The sequence below is a fragment of the Gouania willdenowi genome, chromosome 16 (assembly GCF_900634775.1).
Source record: "Gouania willdenowi chromosome 16, fGouWil2.1, whole genome shotgun sequence".
Lineage (NCBI taxonomy): Eukaryota > Metazoa > Chordata > Actinopteri > Blenniiformes > Gobiesocidae > Gouania > Gouania willdenowi.
Window position 1 is genome coordinate 13,502,123 of NC_041059.1, and position 22,933 is coordinate 13,525,055.

The following is a 22,933-nucleotide window of genomic DNA, read 5'->3' on the forward strand; positions in this document are numbered from 1 at the left end:
GAGAACAATGGGTTTGTAAGCACTGCCCGGTGCTTTGGGGAGAAAAAAATACCTGGGCCCCTTCGACACCGCTGAGCACCAGAAATGCTTTGGGGAGGTGAGTATGGTGAACATTAATATTACAGGTCAGACTATGGATGGAGAGCCGGGAGATCAAACAGAGCGGGCAGGAGGAGCCAAGACCACACTCGTGAGTATGGCAAAAGACAGTCACGGGTGATTTTACATATGTGAAAGGCACAGCCACCACATTTTTATTTGATCTTTCTGAGGCCAACAGGGGGTGGAATAAACCCATTTCTCTTAACAATCTCTGACATGAAAACCCATTTGAGACCAAAATTGTCAACAGTAAAAACCGCACAAAGAGGCCAAAATAGTGTTGCCTCTGTCAGCCTGAGGTGTACGTGTCAGGGAAAGATCTAATGGGATTAAATAAAGCAAAATGGGTAAATCCATCTCCAAAGAGCCAATCTAAGGCCTTTAAAACACAACTGGATGATTGTGTACAAACATTTGACACCAATAAAAGTTCAGTGACTAATATGGCTGAAATAGAAACACGAGGCTGCAAAAGCAGCCTATAATTCACCATGTGTGCACCTCCCCAGTTCCTTCACCACTAGATGTATAACATTACAGAGCTATCAAACAACCCGATTGAAACTAAATCAACTGTGATCAGATTGGACGTGACCTATTGGGGGGATTTGGAGAAAACCCCCTCCTTACCAGTTGGTAGGGAGGGATGCTTTGCTTTGTTTTTCAGGTGAAGCAGCTGCTGGAGGATTGGATGACTGGGACCTTGCAGATGTGGCTTGTGAGCCACTTAAGGTCCTGGAACTGGAAGAAGAGGATGAATGGGAATTAGGCGCATACACATGTTTAGGCCATGATGATGTTGTGTCATAGGGAAAGGTTTCTGCATGATCTTAATTGTGTTTAGTTTAGTTTGACTCAGATATTGTTAATTTTAGTGCTTTGGGTTCTGAGGGTTTTTCATATTGTAGAGATTTCCACTTTACAATGTACGCTGACCCCGTAAGAGGAAATGAGTACGCTACTTCCCTTTGGGGGGAGGGAAGCACCTCCCCAAACGGGGTGGGAGCATACCCAGAGGTACATATAGGTTTTCACTTGATATCTACACCGGTTTAGTGGGGTGGCTGGGGGAATTGAGGGATATTTAGGGACATTGTTTACACACTACACTTAGCTTTACATAAAGCAAGTCATGTAACTAACTGCAACACACCAGTCCCAGACACATTGATCACTGATGCAGGTTACGTGGGTGGGGGGCCCGACGGAAGAGGATGGACGAAGGAGATAAAGACAATGCTCGCTCTCTTCTTCTGGATCCTGCACGTTGAAGGAACTCAGAGCCGGCACCGAATAGTATCTCACTCACTCGTAAATCGTATCTGTAATAAATGGTGTTAAATCCATTCCTTGACTTTATCATCATTATAATTGTATGATCATAAATGTGTGTCTTCCTCCAGCATTAAAGAGCCGGGTGGGTTAACAGCTCCGGATGGAACCGGAGCGCAGTGTAGATCCTCTAGGGACCGGACCAGAGCACATGTAAAGGATATAACCCAACAATCTGGATGTATTGATTGTAAAATATATCAATATCTCATATGCCTCTCTCCAAATCTAGTCAACTTTTGTCATATACAGTAACACACAAGTTTATTTTTTTTAAGATAACCCCCATGATCCTGGACGAAATCATCTTTTCTGATGACTAAAAAGGTTGTATTGATCTTGTCCACTCATTCATACACAGCTAAGAAAAGACATCACATGCCTTAATGATCTGTCCAAGATGAAACACGCAAGTGCATTTGAAAGCAAGAAGAGGGAGGGTAATATCGGTGAGGTCAATAATGACGACCAAAGTCATTTAGGCAATAACTGTTGGAACTGTGATGGAGAGCCTGGGGTCAGGTTTCTAATAATGATCATTTTCCTCCCACTGGATACATAAATTAAATTAATTAAGCTTTTTTTTTTTCTTTATCTTTTAAAGATGTGTTGCCCACTTATGAGAATACACCACACCATTCCACCGATGACTCTAATTCATCACTGCAGGATGAGTCCCCCCTTAATGTAATATAGAGAAAAAGAGAGAGCTTTTAACACAACCTTAAATCAACTGCACATTAAGAATCAATGCCGTGATTAATTATTTATTTTATGGGTAAGGCTGGCTTTCCATTTGCCATGAAAAACAGTAGCAAGTACACTGGAGGCTTTGGAGAAACATAAGTGAACACAAACCCCCATCTAGTGGACAGAAGAGGGAAGTACAAGTGACTTGATGAAACAGATGTACCAAGAAATGCAAGATCATTTAATAAATAGTTTTACTCTGTGTGTTTCTACAACCTTTTGGGATAAATCCTGTTCCTGAAGAGCTACTGTACCGTTTGTTTGAAATGCTTCCCCCACTGCAGAACAATCCAAACTAATTCACATTCTTGCTTTGTTGAAGACCTGGTAATGATGTGATAACATTCAGGTGTGTTGAAGCAGGAATGAGAAACCCTATCATTGGAAAACCCTGTTTTTTTTCCCCTTTACTGCCACAAAAGTAGTAAATCATAAACAGTGAATCGATATCTGATGCACGAGAATGAAAAATTAAATTTGGTATAACGTGTAAATATTGTAAGAGAAATATTTATAAAGATATCTGTATGAGTCAGCAGCTCACACCCACAATGTATTTATCAGCAATGAAAAATAAGGCAGACAAAGTTAGAATGAAAGTGTTTGATAGTGTTGGATTAATACAGTGGATGGAAATAAGGGGAAAAAAGCAGAATGTCATAAGACGTAAAAAGGCATAACTGTCACTAAAATAAAAATAAAAATTATATTTACTATCGAAGGCTACACAGATGAACTGATAATTCGGCAAGAGAAAACAATTGTTTTTAACACAATAAAGATTGAGTAGAGATGATAGATGGGTTGAATTTTCGGTGGGTTTATGTGGAAATGTTTTGCTACAGACGTTGAAATCACAGCACGTGACCTTTTACTAACTATGGCTAACAACTTAACATGCTAGCTTTAAAGATATAAGTGCAAATGTTCGACCGAACTATAAAACAGATTTGGGGTTGATATTAAAAGACTGCAGAGATGTTTGGAACAGAGTTTAACTAGTTAAAACAAATTACACAACTTTCTACTTATTAATTGCATCGTCGACGTAACCATAATAATGAGGACGAGAAAAGCAACGTCATGAAACTTACCGAGGCGTCCATCACCAGACCATTGGTCGTTGCTCCATGTGTCCTGTAGAGAGAGCCATTGGCCCGCCGTCAAGAACTCCAAAGGCCCTTTGTGGCTCTTCCATGCCCTCTGCTGTCGGTCAAATAGTGGTTAGCACGTCTGCCTCACAGCAAGAAAGTCCTGAGTTCAAGCCTTGGTTCAACTCGGATCCTTCCTACCACCAGGATTGTGCTGGTTACTGAAAAAAAGTAACTAGTTACTGTTACTAGTTACTTCATTAACAAAGTAACTCAGTTACTATTTTGATTATTTACACCAAAAAGTAATGGGTTACTGGAAAAAGTAACTTTTGAGTTACTTGGAATTAAAGAATGTATTATTTATTTTTGGGTCATTTGTGTTCATACAGCTTCATATTAGTGCAGTAATAATATAATAATTCACTGTTGATCAACTGCTATAAAACAACCATAAATGATGTGCATATAAATCACAAAACAGCTGCCCCAAAATTAAAACAGTAATTTTTTCAGCCTTAGCACACTAATGTAAAATAAGCTGTGTATATTCCAGGTGCACATTCTGCTGTTGAAAATGCTTGTGAAAATAAATGTGGAAAATCAAATTCACAGCATTTTTCTCAGCTACACAATGCTAAACGTATCAGGATATTGAGCTGCTGTTAGCAGTGACTCAGCAGCAGCGACTACATACCGTGCAATAGTTTGGCTGACCTGTACGTGGATAACAGCCACAGTCCGTTAAAATCCAGCCACAGCGTTAGCTTAGCTTCACTGATGCATCTTTTGGAGACAAAAATAATGCGCGTATTTCTACTCTGGGAAGCTCGTCCTGCTCTCGCATTGACTCGCCATGATTGGCGCACGTGATGTAAACAGAAACACGCTGACAATTCTTCTTCTTCTACTGTTTTACTGGGTTTGGCACAGCATCCCGCAAAAATATGTAGCGCCACTGTAAACAGGAAGTACACTGCAGCTAGCAAAGTAATGGACAAACGCACCACATTGTAACGGTAACAGCATTATTTCTGTAGAAAGATATTGTGTTACAGTACTAGTTACTGTCAAAAGTGACGTTGGGGCAGTAACGCTTTACAAGTAGCTTTACTGCCCAACACAAACAAAAATATGGCTGTTAGGATGGAGTCTCTACATTGTCCATATGGGAGTGTGAGTGTTTGTCTGTGTGTTGCTTTGCAATGGACTGGCTCCCTGTCCAGGGTGAACCCCAGCCTAGGACCCAACATTAACTGGAGATAGGCCCCACAACCCTAAAAACGGAGCAAGCGGGTAAGAAAGTAGATGGATCTTCTACTCATGTCAATCCTGAGATTATCATGGAGGGTATTAGTTTATTTGTTGTGTATTATGTCTTTATGTTCCTAAATTGTTCCCACATTTTAGAAAGCAGGCGATAATTCAAAATGTCTCAATATCTTCCCGTCGACTAACTGAAAACAATGCACAGATCCTTCTCCTTTTAGTACTTCTTATAAGAGTAAATCACCATGGTAACTTACGCTGAACTGCTAACCTGGTCGTGAGCATGTTAAGAAGTGCATAAGATCTTGGCAACTATAAAAGTCCCGCCTCTTGACCAATCAGTTTTCTTGGAAAATGACCAGCCCATAGAAGATCCTAGTTGGTGCCCAGATCTGACAGCTGTGCTTAGGAAATAAAATATATTATTGGTTAAATGCAATCCTTTCAATTAGCAATGACATCTTTTAAAAGTATATATTTTTATCTGATGGACTGATCTACAGTCAACTAATGAAGCCGGTGACAGGCGCTCTTTGCACTGCTGTGAAATAAGAAAACTAAGTCAACTTTAGTAATGGAAAAAGTGCAATATTGTTTTTAATATGTTGTCTCAAACAATATCGCCCATCTATAAGATAGATAGATAGATAGATAGACAGACTGATTGATTAATGTAAAATAGTTTATAAGGTCCAGTAGGTCCAATCTATCAAAATAATGTATTGAAAGGAAAGAAAGAGGTCAAGAGTGAACAATTTGAATCATTCTGTAAAACTTAAAGACTCTTGGAGAGAGAGAGTGAGAGAGAGAGAGAGCGAGAGAGAGAGAGAGAGAGAGAGAGAGAGAGAGAGAGAGATGTGGCTTTGAGGTCTGTCAGTATGAAGCAGTTGCCCAGAGAGGAGTTTGAGTTTGGTGGATGGAGGGAGGGCAGCTGTGGGGGTAAATACACTCCTTCATTGTGGGAAGTTTGTTGGCAGAAGCGCAAATCTGCACACAGGAAACCAACCTTTTGGAAGACTTCAGAAAATTCCTAAAAAAGGGATTGTGGAGGAGAAAACACAAAGAACTCTCTGCTCAGGACTATCTTCTGGTTGCCGTCTAGCACGCTCTCAGTCAGAGCCCTGTGGACTAGGCTGAATGCTTTAGGAGGTTTCATGGTTTAATGACTAGGACCTGCATTGGATGGGACAGGTGCAGTTATTGCCATACTTTAATCATGGATGACTGAAAAAGTATCTTCTTCAGTCATTTCTTAAAGACTTCTACTCTGCCTTGGAGCTGGAATCCAAAACAAATCCACTTTTAGAGGCAGATGTGTTGACAAACCCTCAGTCCATGTTCAACAAGCAGAGTGTGCTGAGGTGAGGTGAGCAGTGAGCCTCTCTCACACAGGACATGCCACTCCAGCTCCGTTTGACCAGATTTGACGTACCTCTGGGGGAAGGAGAAAGCTGAAGAAACAGTTACACGAGCATGTGAATGTGTATAGAGTGGAGTTTTACATCAGCTCAGGGGAAACCACTCAGTTAACCAAGAGGAGCAGGAAGACACAATAACTTTTATTTATTCTTATTTCAATGGAGCTGCGTAAATACCTGTTTGTCCTGGAGTTCATCTTCCTCCTTAAAGGTACGATCTTCTCACTGTAATTATTTAGTACCTTCTTTTCATGACATTTGTGCAACACTACTTTATGACATTGAAAGTTTGAAACTTTATGCACTAGTAGAGGTTCAACTTGTATTCATATAAAGTAAGGCAGTTTTTAAAATGGTTTTATTGAGAGCAAACCAACAAATGGTGGTAAAATTATACAAAAATACTGTAATCTCACTTGTCAAGTATGACTTTTAACTGCTTAAAAGCAAATTATAAGGCTTTTTAGTCACGCCAACATCATTTTATCCAGTCAAAATCTATCAAACACAAATACTTCACTTTCATTGATGCTGTACAACATAAAACATTCATTCATTCATCTTCTAACCCTCCACCTCTAGCTTTCAACACGCACAAAAAGAGGGTACAGCATGAGACAGTGAGGTCTATTGCAGGGTAAACAGACAAGCACTCATACAGTCCCATTCACTCCTACGGGCAAACTAACGCATGTTTTCCAATAGTGGGAGGAAATCGAAGAAAACGCAAGCAAGTATGGGGAGAACATGTCCATCCCAGGGCTTAAAGCCAAGACTTCTTGCTGGTTGCAGATGAGCAAAGTACCATTGTGCTGCTGCAACGTAAAACAAACCTCTCCAAATGGACAAATACAAGTTTTAAAACAGAAAAAAAAAATACTTACAGTATCTTTGTAAGTCTGGATATTTTAACTATTTGATCTAAAGTATGATGTTGTACCCTTCAAGTTAAAGGATTACATCAACAGCCAAACTTTTGTGATAAATGACAGGTGGAATAAATCATAGAAGATCTTCTTATTATGGCAAATATAACATCTGCCAATGAGGTAGCGTTTTCACTGGCGCTTGTTTATTTATTTGTTTATCTATTAGCAGGATTACGTCAAAAGTACTCAACAGATTTTGAAAATATTTTAGTTTAGTTTAGTTTAGTTTAGTTTAATTTTAAGTTAGACCATACACCATGGAAGATTCTATTAAATCTTTGAGGGAATCCAAATCAATATACTGATTCTGAATCACTGTCAAAAACGGAGCAATCCCTATATCTTAACATTGGCGAAATGTCAAAACTTCATATCGCAGTTTGTAATTGACCGATCTTTATTCAATTTGGTTCTTCAAATATCCCATCAAGTTTCACCTATTGGAACCAGATTGCACATTTGATCGCAATTTTTGTTCCTTTTTTAAATGGCGGTGGCAAACATTTGGACCTACTGTATTCCTATTAATGGGAATAGACATTTCTTACAAGCCTTTAAAGTGTGAATGATCATGGTACCACGGTCAGGATCGCTGATCCAAAGAACTGCCAATATCTGGCAAAAACGTTAGTTGGAGCTTTGCAGAGGTTTGCGTTCTCTGCGTGATTTTGTTTATTATGCAACATTAGTCAACAAGATAATCTTTTATCTTTTAATTTGACATGAGTTCGATGAACGCCTTGATCCAACATCCCCAACAGCGCAGCTTCTATGGAGAATTATGGCTTGTGGCGATATTCTCCTGGGAACCCTTCAGTCCTACAATCCATGTTGATGTCACTGACCACATCAGACCCGTTACTCACAGGATTCCCATCTGCTGCAAACAAGTCTGTGAAGGTTCTCAGTCATCCTGGTAGCTTTTTGCTGAGGGCACTGGACTTAAGGTTTTTCTTGGGGACATTTCACCTCTGATCCATCTAAGCTACAGATGCTTTAAGAGGTCACTGATGTTTTGGCTGAAAATCGAGAGCGAAACAATATTAGACATATAGTTTTATTGTTATGGCTCATCAGTTTGTTTAGAAAAGAGGTAACCCCTCATCTAATTTTCTAACAGTTTATAAACCACTGTGTAAAGGAGCCTCATTTTCACACTGGTCTCCTCACTGCTCAGTTCGTACTCTGTTCCTCTGCTCAGACCAAAGTGATGTGGTCGTTAACCTTGTCCACTTTGAAAGACGGGATGAGCGAATAATGGCCACACGTGTCTCATTTGGTCTCCAGGGAGCTTCAAATACTGTGACAGTGAACTGTGGACTAAGAAGCTATTCCTCATGTTGTGTTTGAAGGAGAGGAAACACAGATGTGGGGGAATACATGGCCACAATAATTTATTTGAACATCAAAGGTGTATGAAGTGCAGCAAATCAGTGGTTCCTGCATCAAAGTGGAACAGTTTAGTAAATCCTTCAGGTGGGTTAGTTCAGGGCATGTTTTTTCATTTTTATTGCACTGCATCAGCTACCACAGCAGGTTATAAGCTACCAGGGGTTCTCTGTCAAAAGGTTACTGGTTGGTCTCCTCTTACAGCTGACACTTTCTGAACTCAGCAGCTGTGTAACATGACCTCATGTATCATATCAGCCATTTTTCTCCCTTGGACTTGATGTCTAAGCTTCCCCCTAATAAGGTGCCCATGCTCTGTCTGTTTCAGCATGAACATCGTAGTGGCAGAACATTCTCACACACCATACTGACTCATTAGTGCTCACCTCTAGAGAAAACCAAAGAAAAAGGCCATTGTTGTCTACCACGACTGTGTGTTTGTGCAGTTGATAAGCGGTGGCTTATTATAGCATGGAGTAATTAGGTAAGGTAAGATCAATAGGCTGAGAAATGGAGCAAAGAAAAACCACGTTAACTCTCTTGAATCACACACAGCCTCTGAAGTTAATCTATGGATTGAAACGTGGCGCCATTCTTCACGCCTGTTCAGAATTAGAGGAATGAATGAATGGAGATTACTCCAGCAGCAAGCCAAATGTTTGCCACGCACAACCTGCGTAAATCAAACTCTGAGATTACTTTGTCTAAACTTTAACATGCACATGGGCTGGTGTGAGTGTGTTGTACACGAGCATGTAGGCGAGGGAGTATTTTTGCAATGTTAATGGTTTCAGCAGAGCTCCTCTAATGCACACAGCCAGCATCCCACGTCTGTAACATGTTTTGCTTTACTAAGATGTCAAATGCAGGTGTGTGTGTTTAACTCAGTTTTAGCAGTCATTCATAAATTCCTGTTCTTTTTCTCACAGCTACCTTTGCATGTTTTTTCTTCTACCTTCCCGTAATTGGCGAACATTCACTCCTACTTCCCTTCTTCTTCCACCCACATTTCCCAGGAGAGGGTGACAGAGAGGAGCACAGAACAGGATGGAGATAATGGATAGAAAATCTGTTATCGTGTCAGAAAAGGCACTAGGGGTGTTATGAGTCAGATCAAAATGGTAGAAACAGACATTCCAGATACCATCTCTACTGTAATGTGAATATAAAGCAATTTAAAACGTCCTACGAGCTACATGCTAACACTATCTAATCTACACAAGATTTAAAAAAAAACACATCAATCAGAGTTGAATTTTTAGATATAAGGCCACCTTAGATTCGACCTGTGACAAAAATGGTGGCCATTTTAAAGATGGCAGCCATTGCTTATTTGAAATTCTTTGATATTGTAAATTAAATCAATTCTAGGGGTTGGGAATATTTTTCCATTGTATTATAAATCATACATCAGGAATTTTACTGACCACATAACAGTTGAAATGGCAAATAATTACTACTTTGAGCTAAAAAAAAAAATGATCATGTTACGATTTTTGAAATCAGGACCACTTTGTCAAGTGTGTCAAACAACTCAGAATTATTTCTTCAGTTTTTCTTATTATAGTCTAATTGCAAGTCAATAGGATAACAATTGTGTCCAAACAGTAATGAGCTGCACTGTCCTCCGCGCTGACAAATGGAGGATGGAGATAATGGATAGAAAGTCTGTTATTGTGTCAGAAAAAGCAATAGGGGTGTTGTGAGTAAGGTCAACAAAATGGTAGAAACAGATATTCCAGATGGCATCTCATTCTCTACTGCAGTGTGAATATAAAGCCATTTAAAATATCCTACGAGCTAAATGGTAACAATATCTAATGTACACAAGATGAAAAACACATCAGAGTTTATACTTGTACTCACAGAGCTTAGAGACTCACATACTGCACAATCACAAACAGTCACATCAGGCAGCGGTAGCGCTCAGGGTTGGATATGTGGTTGGGGGAATCTGGACTTAGTTTGGATTGATAAATGTTTGCCGCCAGTCGTCATAGCAATCGGTGGTCAGGCCGCCAGTGGTACAGTGTCATGTACAAACCTCAGTGAAAATGTAACCAGAGGAGGAAGAACAGGACTGGGAAAACAAAGAGGGATGGTTCAGTTTTGTGAAAGCTGGAGGGGATGCAAAGGGAGACAGGGGCCTCGTAACTTACAGTGTTTGAGTTAGTGTGTGTGTGTGTGTGTGTGTGTGTGTGTGTATCAGAGGGGGCAGAAATCAGGATGACAGACTGTATCAGAGAGATATTGTTTTTTATAGATCTGAAGATGTGAAGAGAAGTGAAATGTGGGCATAGATGCTTTTTGTGTGTAACAGCCACGGTTGGAGTACAGTACTACTGATAAACCTCTGGAAAAAGGCAGGCTTTTCTTCATTCTGGCCATCATTTTTGGAAGATTTAGCTTCAGGGATGAGGTCCTTCATTGCCCACGCATAATTCCACTAACAGAGGTGTATTCAACATCTGTGCAGAGTCCGATAGATGCACGAATCTTGTCCCAAAAATACAGGAATCTGCCAAAAGAGGAGCGAGGGACCAGGAATCAGTTCTGTACAAAGCCAGGATGACTATAACATCTTGTCAGGATGTAGAAACAGGCCACAAAGGAGCTTTTTCCATTGCAAAGCATATTTATGAAGAGAAAAAAACAGCTTTTCAGAAGACTTATTCTCAAGATTGAGAGACTAAAGCTGTCAAACCACGGACTGGAATAATATACTAGAATAGGTCACCTGTAAGAGGATTCACAATCAAGAAAAGTACAATAAACAAATGAGGGTAGTGCGTTGTGTTTCTATCTATATCTTGACCTGTATTTTGGGCCTTGACTGCTCTTAAAGGAGGGATAGTGTCTTAGCACGTTTGTGTTGAGTAATTGAATGTTTAAGAAAAGTGTTTTTGTTTTGTTTTGTTTTTTTTACAAAAACATATGCCACAGACCTGATTTACAGAGATACATTTAACGTTCAGTATATTTACCTCTGTCTGTCATGGTGTTATTGGATTAAAAATAACTATGACGATTCCCTAATGAACTTCAGTGGAAATGTGTGGGTAAGATATAAACCACAACGGAGAGCAGCAAATTCTTCTCCACAAAATGAAAATAAATGGAGTTGCTGTCGAATGATAGAAAAGCCCAAAATCTACAATTAATCTAACTTTGTTTTTCTTCTAACCACATGCATAGGTCCAACATATGTTCATTCATTCATTCATTATGGGATTTCACCTTCATACCTACCATGTTGCTTAAAAATAACAACTCGTACATTAGATTTTGAATGCAGGAAAGTCAACTTGTTATTTTTTTTTACAGTGCAGTGATATTAATGGTCTGGTTATGGGGGGTTGGAGCCTATTGCAGGGATTTCAGTTATATGTAAACAAACAACCATACTCACATTTTCAACTACAGTTTATAATCACTAAATAACTTCCTGTTATGATTCTGGACCCTTCTTTGCCATGAGCGAATAGGAATCCTATCATTTTACATGTAATTTTACTTTTCATGCTTCTGCAGAAACGTTTCAGTTTACAGTTGAACGTAAACAACCTGGTGAACCATCCTGCTGCTCCGTGTCTTCTGCATGTCTGCCTCGCCTCTACCTCCATCTATGAAGGGCCAGCCTGTGTGTGCTAACAGGGGACTTACTATACTTACATAGTTTTTCTAACCCACACCCTTCCCCGCTTTGCTTCTTCCCTTCTCTACTTCCTGTCGGACTGAAATCCCTTTTTTGCCTCCGAGTTTGACTCTGGTCATTCGGTGAATCCATCATGTAAGCTACGTTCTCGATCACACATCACTGTTCCAAATTGGCAAGGTGAAAAAAAAACAATCACACTGAAATATTAATCTAACTGTGCAGTTTGACTCATTTTGTGTATTTCTATTCCCAGTCATCCATTTATTTTTCGTCAAGCATGACCTCGAAATCTGTTCAAATAAAATAAGTACTTTATTAGTCCCACAATGGGGATTTTTGTTCATATCAGAATGTATCAAAGCATAATGTACATTAGGATTTCCAACTACACTACACTATTATTGTAACAGCACTTACTTTTTTAAGAAAAGACTTTGTTTTTATCTGACTATGGCAAATGTCAGAGTGCCTATCAGACATGTAAAAGTGTAGTTCTTTGTGTCTGATGTTTGTGTGATAAACTGTTGTTTTGCTGTCTTTCAGAAATGTGTCAGTGTTTCAATATAGATGTAAAGCATCCCCGAATATTCACCGGACCAGAAGATGCTTTGTTTGGATTCTCTGTCCTACAACATGATGCAGGCGGAGAGAAATCGTAAGTTTGTGTGTGCATGTACTTTGTGTGTCGGGAAGACAAAAAGGACAAGACGCATGTTTACATCGTGTCATATATACACTACCAAGTTGGATGACATTGCGTTAATAAATGATGGACTGCTTCCCTGATGAAGGATGCTGGTTGGTGCCCCATGGGATGGACCGCCAAACAACAGGAAAGGAGACGTGTACAGGTGCACTGTGGGAGCGGAAAGGAATTCAAGCTGCAGCAAAGTGAATTTAGGTAGAGAAGCATTCACCTCACTTATATAAATATATAGAACTCAGATGTGACACCTCAGGTCTGATCTCACCTATTTCTTTGTCTCAGGTGAGACGGCTCTCCAGAATGTCTCTAAGAACCTGAGGAATTCCCACTTGGGAATGACACTCACGCCAGATTATCCAGATGGCTTCCTGGTATGTGGTTTGGGTTTTTGAACTCATATTTATCAGATCTAACCATCGAATGAATAAGTTGTTTATGTAGCTATGTTCTAATTAATACAATACACACAGGGGCTTTTAAACAAAGAAATGCACAGCACTAATGACAACATCCAGTCTTTTTTTATTATTTGAAAATATCATTGTGTTATATTGCTTGTCTTATATGGTATTGCTGTGCATTGTTTATTATTTACTGAGAGCTGTGCCGTCGACCTATACATTTTTTTTATTCTAGTAGTAAATAAGTAAGAAATGTAAGGGATACTGTACAAGTGCTGTCGGGTTAGTAAATTCCCATGCCCATATAAACTAAGCTGTCAATTTTACAAATCCAAACTTTACAAATGTACTTGTATGTTTATAATCATGCAAAATAGCAGAAGTTATTATTGAAAGGAATCCAAGCAGAAAATTAAAAAAAACATGCTTCAGTAGTGTCTGTTTGCATTTGTAAAGTCTGCTTAGATTTCCTACAGCTGCATGGCGATGGTCAAACCACGAGTTCGCAGAGCGACGGTTTGTTTTTGTGCTTACATCGGTTAGTCATGCTGACCGAATACTGATGGTGTGTGGTTTGTCAAAATTAAATCAATGTTGTTTGGTGTATAGTATAATTTGTCATTTTGAGTTTTATGCTTCAAATATGGATTTCTGAAACTTTTAACTGTGACGCCCTAAACAGTTTCTGCTGTTTTGAGGCTTTTGGGACATTGGGTGATTCACCTCTTATTTATTGAGCAGTGTGTGTTTTTATAATATGTGTGTTTTTATAATGTGTGTTTTTCTATAATGTGTGTGTTTTTATAATTTGTGTGTTTTTATGTGTGTTTCTATAATGTGTGTGTTTTTATAATTTGTGTGTTTTTATAATGTGTGTTTCTATAGTGTGTGTGTTTCTATAATGTGTGTGTTTTTATAATGTGTGTTTTTCTATAATGTGTGTGTTTTTATAATTTCTGTGTTTTTTATGTGTGTTTCTATAATGTGTGTGTTTCTATAATGTGTGTGTTTTTATAATTTGTGTGTTTTTATAATTTGTGTGTTTTTATAATGTGTGTTTTTCTATAATGTGTGTGTTTTTATAATTTGTGTGTTTTTATAATGTGTGTTTCTATAGTGTGTGTGTTTCTATAATGTGTGTGTTTTTATAATTTGTGTGTTGTTATAATGTGTGTGTTTTTATAATGTGTGTTTCTATAATGTGTGTGTTTTTATAATTTGTGTGTTTCGATAATGTGTGTTTCTATAATGTGTGTGTTTTTATAATTTGTGTGTTTTTATATTGTGTGTTTCTATAATTTGTGTGTTTTTATAATGTGTGTTTCTATAATTTGTGTGTTTTTATAATGTGTGTGTTTTTATATTGTGTGTTTTCAATGTGTATGCTTCTATAACGTGTTTCAATAATGTGTGTGTTTCTACAATGTGTGTGTTTCTACAATGTGTGTGTTTCTACAATGCTTCTATAATGTGGGCAGTGAATTGCACCATGCAAGCGTGCATGCGTGTGTTTATGTTAAGACTAGTGGTCAGGTTTTTAAAAGGATCGGAATGCTTCTCCGGCCTTTGGTTAATGACAGACCTTACTAAAGCCATATCACCTCTCTCACATTCCTCCATCTTCTCACACTCTCGTTTGCTTCCATCTATCTTTCGCTCAAACTTTTCTCCTCCGCCTGTCTGAGGAGAAAGACGTCCATTTAATAACAGGGCAAGTAAAAACGTGTATACATTCACTTGCTCTAGTTCCACCCTTACTTCCCCTTTAGTTATTCTGCCTCTTTTGTTCCTTTCTATGATATGCTTGAGTTTTTCCTCTTTTATTCGCCTTCTCCCATGTTCCCTCCTCTTGGAATGAAAGATGAATAACTTGCAGCTTTGAGGGAATATTTTTATAGGATGCCCCCCAATCCCCATCCTCATCCAGCCTACATTCAGAAGAGCCAGATTGAATTTTCCTGAGGGATTTTTAGTTCCAGCTCTGTGAAACCACTCATGACAACAGTGACTGCCAGCATATCAACAATAGTCTCAGCCTCTGTATGCCTCTGTTTCATTTTCCTGTCCTCCAAACCACACCACTGTAGTTTTTCCATTATTTATTCTCACTTTTGTCCTGTTTGCTTTTTGTTCTGAGCATGCCCTAATATAGTGCTGCTTGTGTGTGGGTGTACATGTGATAATGAATTTGATAAACACCAGTGTGGGTATTTCTGTTCAACAGGCATGTGCGCCGTTGTGGTCACAAGAGTGCGGCACGTCTATGTTCAGCACTGGGATCTGTGCCTCGGTCAGTGATGACCTGGAACCGAGAGAGACCATCGCTCCAACAGCACAACGTAACCACATATTTTCTTGCCCACAAAAATAGAAACACATACGAATGCAAAGAAAAGCTTATTACAGTCCCAACCCTGTTGTAAACTCTGACTTTTGGCAGGGTGCTCCACATACATGGACATTGTGATTGTGCTTGATGGCTCCAACAGTATCTACCCCTGGTATGAGGTCCAGAACTTCCTCAGTAACATCCTCAGCAAGTTTCACATCAGCCCTGACCAGATGCAGGTAGGGCGCTCAGAGAGACACACCGCAAGTAATCTCTTGTTCCTTAAAGAGCAACTAAACCCTTGCTTTCTTCTGACCCCCTACTAGGAGGGAAATACAAAAAATGCCTTGATTATGCGTGGGGTTAAAGTTAAAGGCGGGCATACACTATGCGATTTTGAGCCGTTTTTTTTTTCTTGTGCATCAATTTTTGGGATCGGGCTGAGTGTAGTATACATGGGGTCACAAGAAGCAATTAACACCTCACAACCAGATCCCGATCAGCAAGCGTATGGTCACAAGAAAATCAAACCTTGTCACCGCTCGTGAGGTTATCGCACTGTTACCTCAAACTCTCACACTGCGCATGGGCGAACACGATAAGATCGCTTTCAAATTGACGGACCGTACTGTCCACGTCTGTCCAGCCAATTTCTGTTCCATCACATTGCCGCTTTTTCTTTTTTGAAGCTCTTTTTGCTGAGATTCGCGAGGGTCTCTCCACTTCCTGGTTCTTCTTCTTATCTGTTTTAATGGCGATGCTTCAGAGTTCGTCTTCTTCTAATTTTTACATTGCATTTCCAGAAACAAGACCCTGACATGTCGTGAATGGACGTACAGTGCGAGAACATGAATAGTGAGCTGTGCATATTCGGACTCTGCAAATGAGTTGCACAATTTGAGCTGAATCTGAGTACAACTATTGAAAAAAAGCCTTAAGAAACACTCTATACTATGAAATCTCAAATGAACAATCTATGCTATGTTAACTAGCTACTCATTACTCAGTATACCTCTCTATTCATTCTTCTTTTAATCCAAACTGCTCACCACATGCTAGTTTTTATAAAAGGGGCGGGGCTAACACCGCTTGTTTGTGACGCAAGATGATCCCAAAACATCACATGATCTTGTTCCCAGCCAAAATTAAAAATCAATTGTAATAGTAGGGTTTCAACCCATAGAGGGCAGCCACTATGACATTTTACAAACAAACAACAAACAGAATTGAAATACTTTGACTAAACTATCGATAGTTGGACCAGGATCCTTTATACCCAAATACATGTGTCTTCAGCAGAAAAAAGTGGTTTTTGGGGTTTAGCTACTCTTTAAGTGAGAAAAAGCACATGTGACTTATACGGTTACAATATGTAAGTAGGGAAATTGTTGATGTAATATAAAGGGACAGGATCATCGCTGACTTGAGGTTCCATGGAATGAAATTTGGGGGGTATCCTAAGCCAAACAACCAGAGGAGTGAGTGGGGACTAAACTATAAACTGTGAGAGTGGTGGGGTATAAGGGAAAGCAGGCAATGTGAGGTGAACAGGAAATACCTCTGGTTTTTGAATGAATTTAAAAATTCCCTCTACGCACAGTTTGCTTCTTAGAAAGAATTTGAGTTTAAAGAGATACTCCACCTCAAGCATTAAAAGTATCGATGTTCATTTACACAAATATGGGCCAGCCTTAGAATGAACCTGCAGCATTGTTGCAAAGCAATGTGTGTAAATGTATGTTTGTGTCTGTGCGGTACGTTTAGGTTGGCATACTCCAGTATGGCGAGGTAGCAGTTCACGAGTGGTCTCTGAAAGACTACCAGACCACACAGCAGGTGGTGGAAGCGTCCATGAACATTAGCCGACAGGAGGGGAGAGAGACACGCACTGCATATGCCATCCACATGGCCTGGTAGGGCTGTCAACCACTTTTCCTGGATTATCAATCTTTACTTAAGAGCCTGCTCTACTCACTTGGCAGTTTGGAAACCTTCCTGTTTAACCACTTTACCAGGTGCAGTTATTGTTCTTCCAAGTGCACATCTTGAGCCATTACTGGGTTGTTAGTATAATGTTTCAAAACACTCTTAAAGCTTAGCATTTTCCCCAAAGATGTTCAGAGATCCTCTTACAGTCAGTAAGGGCCAAAGTGATAAATATATGGTCATAAGACAGCTGGGAAGATGCAAGTAATGCAGACAATCTGGTAAAGGATTGCTAATGTAGCTTCCAACTATCTCGCCCACTAATACACAACTGTCAGCTGACCTACTATGTTAGCTGATCACATGTTTCCTGTGAGCTTTTTGATTTGCACATTAGAAATGTATTTATGCCTATTATTATTTTTTATTAAAATCTTAACTAGTATGCTTTCAAAGGCGTTGCAAGCTTTAAGAAAGCATAAATTAATGTTGCCACATCTGTGTGATTTTTTTTAATCTTTGCCAATTTTTTTGCCTGTTAGCAGTATTACATCAAAAGTACCTAATGGATATTGAATTTTCATATATTGTTTGTAATAAAATTATCCTTATGAAATTTGTCTCAATTATGTTGGGTTGGTTCCACAACTACCCCAAAAAGTTTCATCCGGATTGCACATTTCATCGCAATATTTCGAAAAAACTAAGTTGCCAATACATTTGGATCTTCTGTATCGGTATTAATGGATAGAGACATTTCTTATGAGCCTGTATGGTGTGAGTGATCAGGGTCACTGATCCAGATAACTGGAGGTTTGCACTCTCTGAATGCACAGTGTGTATGCACACATCCATTCTAAAACATACAAACATATGTTTGGCTGCCTGGACTACAAGACTTTTTGTGGTGAAAACAATGTGAATGAACACTGTTCAAATAACGCAATTGTTTTCAAAGGATGCCTCATTTTATTCAGGATTCAGAGTTATATAAAATTTTAATTTTCCTTCTTCTTGCTTATTTTGGGAAGATTTCAAACCTCAACTGTCGTCACTTTGTTTCTTGACACTCTTTGTTATATTCATGTTCATGCTTTTGCTGTGTATGATTTTTTTTTACTTCAATATCATGCATGGACAGTGAGATTTGTGTAAAATATTTTAATGGAATTTATAATCTATAGAAATGTATCCAATTTAAGACTCGGGGCAGAATCCGGCCCTTTAGAGCATCCATTTTGTCCTGCGAAATTAAAAATGACAGCAAAATAAATTAATAGTTGTGTAAATTACCAACTTATTCAGTTGTAGATAGATATATCAGCCCCTCCAAATAAATAAATTATTATAGAATTAAAACAATATTTCTCAGGGCTCACAGAACTCTCAATCTTTCCGAAATCCTGTGAAAATGTTTATAAAACTCCACATGTAATCTTATGAGTATTATAAGTATTCCCGATATGATACCGATATTGCAGCCGATACCGATATTGATCCGATACAATATCAGCATGAATCATACATACTTATTACTTTTTGTTGTTGTTGTGTGGAATGTTAGAAAAGGCTTGATCATGTGATGTTACTCAAACAGAGAACAATAGTCAGCAACAGTAGGTATGACAAAAACTGACCCATTTATTATTAACCAATTGTTAAACATACATTTTAACCTTTAACATAATATTTACAGTATTCTACAATTGAATAAAATAAAAAATTGCCAAAAAAAATAAATAAATCGGAAATTTGATCCGATATTCGTTTTCAGGCTGATATCGGACCGATATCCGATATCGATATCTAATTGGGACACCCCTACTTATAAGTCCATCCAGTTAGTTTAACCCATGCAGGACTTTCTCACTAGTATTTTGAATAGTGCCAACACTGCAAAATTGTGCTGTGCAGTTGAATCATTATTCAGTCAATATTGGCACCAAATAAAGCCTAATTAAAGTGCTAAGACCATCTGTATCATACATCTATGTCACTGATTCAAAGTAGAGGTATGCTGGGGTTGCCTCCACCCAACCCTATAAACACACCCCAATTGGCTAAGGTTTGGTTTCAAAGTCCTAAAATATCTCTTTCTTTTCAGAATAAAATTCCAGCTTCATTAAAGTTATCCACATGCTGCACCACACCCTGACTTGACCTAATGTGTGGCCAACCACAAACCATTTTGGGTTGGATGTCATAGATCAGTATTTGTCTTCTAGACAGACTTGCTTGCACACTCGTGCACATGCACTGGACTACTCATACACACAATTGCATGGAGCCACATGAAGGCAACCACAGCCAATCACAGATGCCATTCCACTCACACACGCACTCACACACCCATGCACGTCCCTGCACACATAAATACCTGATTTCTGGTAAATTCAGGTGTTAAAACTGGAAGAATGTTTATAAGTGACTTGTAAAGGATTCGGTGAAAGTTAAACAGCAAGTAATATTAGATGACAGCAGCTATAAAACACTGTTGATGACTAATCCAGACAACTTAATTTCACACCCTCACCCTTTATTATTCTCCCATGCAGTCTAACAACTGAATTTAGAAAATTAAACTTGTACATTTATGACAAAAACATGCACTATAGACTTTTTCGAACTTTGACATCGTTACTCCTACATGCACAGATGGACAGATATCCAGAGTGCCACCAGCAGGAAAACAGACGTGCTGAAAAGCAGTGAGATTAGCTGAGCTGAGCCACCGTTAGGCTGCTGGCTCAGCACGGCTGCAGGTGGGGCCGGACTGAAGCTGGTGGGCCAAAGTGGTCCCAGTGCAGCTGTCAAAACACACACACGCACGCATGCACGCACGCATACACACTCAACGTGAAATACTGTATGTGTATTCAAGCTTTCATATATTCTTCATAGGCCGTAAAAGGAGACAGGGGCATATGGGGGCGTGACCTTCAAAAATAAGAGTAGGTGGGATGTCATATGTCAGATCCCGGGTAGTCCTACACCAATTATAAATAAAACTCTAGCCCAAGTGTAAGTTAATCAACAATTTGATATTGTTTTAAATTGAGTATTTTTCTGCACTGAAATATCAGTGGCTTTTTTTAAAGACTTTTATTATATATAAATTGGTTGATATTGTAACAAATCACCCTCACGGCTATTTGCCACAATTTGTGATCCATTGAATAAGAAGTCACCATGTGGTGCAGACTTTTTATTATTTGTTTGTGTGCACTTGATCGTGAGTTAAAAGTCTGATCAAAAGTGCTACAACTTAAAATCATTATTACTTATTCCATAACACATACGGTTAGGTAAAACAATTATGTACAACTCACGTAAGTTGATATATGTACCAATTTACCTTGGGATAATACGCCCCCCCCCCCCCCCCCCCACTCACAACCTCCTTTCTACGTCAATGTTTTTAGATACCGTACCACTAACCCTGGTTCTGACCTTCATTTCTGCATGTTTGACCTTTGACTTTTGTCCTCACCTTGGCCTTGTTATAAACGTAACCTTTACCTCCATCTCCTCGCTAAAATAGCTTTCACTTTATCAAAGAGACAACAAACTACATTATTACCTATTCAGGATGATTCATTTTAATTTGCTCTTCAGTTCGGTACAAACCCAGTTCTATGGACACAGGTCAGACAGTGCAGCCCAGAGATCACAGCAAACCTGGTGAAGCCACTTTTGGTTGTTATGCTGCAAATGAGTGGAGCAAACAGCCAGCAAATCCAAGTTAAAAGCTCTCCTTTTCTTTACGGTTTATGACTGAGAGGGAGTTTTCAAATAATTTTAATGCTGATTTCAAACTCTGATTTATATATTCATGGTCAATTGTAAAAACAGAGGCCTTGAAATAGACAAATCCTTGTTTGTTTTTCAGCCCCTTAGAGAACAGCAGGTATGTGTACACGTGGGAATAGAGTTAATGATGATAACATTGGGCCTGGGGCTCTTATTCTATAGTGTCAAAGGCTTCCATCATGTCAATGTTTCCAACTATTAACAAGCAAAGCTGATTGGCAGGCTGGTGATGCACCATGACGGCCTTCAGCTGAACCTGAACACAGCTCTGTGGTCAGCACTCTAAGCATTACTCACAGTTGATTCATTTGTAATGCTTTTAGACTGTTGCACTGTTCATGTTGGTACCAAAAAGTGCAAATGTCAGCCAACTGTGTTGTATTGTATTCATACACTGCAGCACTTTAGGTTGTTTAAGAGCAGTTTGTTGTTGATGTAAAAGGACAATAATAGCCGACAGGGTGCAATTTGAATGCAGACTGGGTGATTGCTTTATTAACATGAAACGATTTGAACAGCATCTGATTTTAGTATCGCTCCACCCGTCTGAGATGCTTTTCTCACACACATCCACATAAAGAGCCACACACACAAACCGCTGTGCTGTGTCATTACGCCACTGCTGTGACTCCATAAAAAAAAAAGCTAGTAAATATGTCCAGGCTCTGCCAATTAGCTGCACTCACTTTCCCTGCTCTTTCATCTTCTTTATTGACTTGTCTCTAGTATATTTCACTGTTTCCTGTCATCTTTTTCTATTTGTTCTTTAACTGCCTTTATGTGTTGTTTTTATTGTCATTTTTCTTTTTGTTTTCCACCACCCTCTGCAATTCCAGCGTAAGTCACAAACGTTTAAATATTTATGAACACATTGAGTCGAGAATTTCATGACTTCATAGTACTGGGATTTTGGTCTCTTTTCCTTCTTTGACTTCTTTTATCTCTTTATTAGCTTTTTATATTAAATTTCCCAGATACTTTCACCTATTAAAGGCTTTTTTCTCACTCCATAAGTCAGCTTTCTCATTAGTTTGATCCTTTTTTTTCCTCTCATTTGTTTGTTTGATCCTAATCTTCACTCTGTTTTCCTGTTTCTCCTCTCTTTCCCAGCACCCTGTGTAATTTGCAGCCTGCATGAGGGAAATTGTTGTTTTTAACTTTGACTCTCTTTTGGCTGACCGCAATGTTCTATTTAAGAAAAGGCTGGAGTTAACCAGCATTGACTATTGGTGGTGCTGCTGCTGTGTGTGTGTGTGTGTGTGTGTGCGTGTGTGTGCGTGTGTGTGTGTGTGTGTGTGTGTGTGAGAGAATGTTGGTTTGAGGCTCACCAGTCGTATTCAGCGCTCGCAGTCATTCTCACAGAGGACGAGTTTTTGTGCAGACGACCAGGGTGCGGCCCAAGTGCGTTGGTGTGTTTGTGATTTAGGTTTGGTTTCTTCTCTGTGTCATCATGGCACATCCGGATGGCGATGCACAGATGCGATTGTTGAGTACAATGACAAATGTTTACTGCGTCCGCCGTCCGGTAACCAAAGTGAGTCAAGCAAGACAAAGTAGAGCTGCATAAAGGCTGCATGGTGTTTGAGCTGCTATTTATTAATTGGTAGCTTAATAAAATCAAGCCTAAATTCATTATACCAGTGTTTTTCTGCAAATTATAAATATGTAAGTTGAAATATAACTAGAATACTTGCATTTCCTTAAGAAAATGCAAGTGAGGATAGAGGTGCTGGCCCATGTCATTGAACACAGCATTAGCCTAGCATTAACAATAGCATTTTCTATCATTAGCTTAGCATTACCATTTTAAGGAGCAGCCTGTC

At 39.1% G+C, this 22,933-nt stretch overlaps 2 protein-coding genes across 5 annotated transcripts in view; one reads left to right on the forward strand and one right to left on the reverse strand.

Moving 5' to 3' along the window:
• LOC114478379 (circadian-associated transcriptional repressor-like) overlaps positions 1 to 3,318 on the reverse strand; it is a 61,880-nt gene extending 58,562 nt beyond the window's left edge. Inside the window, exon 1 of the mRNA XM_028471425.1 lies at positions 3,279 to 3,318. The gene's annotated coding sequence lies outside the window, so the exon portion shown is untranslated. The remainder of the gene's footprint in view (positions 1 to 3,278) is intronic.
• A 2,154-nt stretch (positions 3,319 to 5,472) lies between these two features.
• The window catches only part of itga10 (integrin, alpha 10), a 32,377-nt gene continuing 14,916 nt past the window's right edge, over positions 5,473 to 22,933 (forward strand). For 2 of the 4 annotated variants that reach the window (XM_028471418.1, XM_028471420.1), the window contains exons 1-7: positions 5,473 to 6,173; positions 12,482 to 12,593; positions 12,730 to 12,839; positions 12,927 to 13,015; positions 15,270 to 15,384; positions 15,486 to 15,613; positions 17,139 to 17,287. In XM_028471418.1, coding sequence (XP_028327219.1) covers positions 6,122 to 6,173; positions 12,482 to 12,593; positions 12,730 to 12,839; positions 12,927 to 13,015; positions 15,270 to 15,384; positions 15,486 to 15,613; positions 17,139 to 17,287 — 755 coding nt within the window. In that variant the 5' untranslated portion in view covers positions 5,473 to 6,121. Of the gene's footprint in view, positions 6,174 to 12,481; positions 12,594 to 12,729; positions 12,840 to 12,926; positions 13,016 to 15,269; positions 15,385 to 15,485; positions 15,614 to 17,138; positions 17,288 to 22,933 lie in introns of those variants that run through there. The other 2 variants (XM_028471419.1, XM_028471421.1) reach the window with 2 other exon arrangements.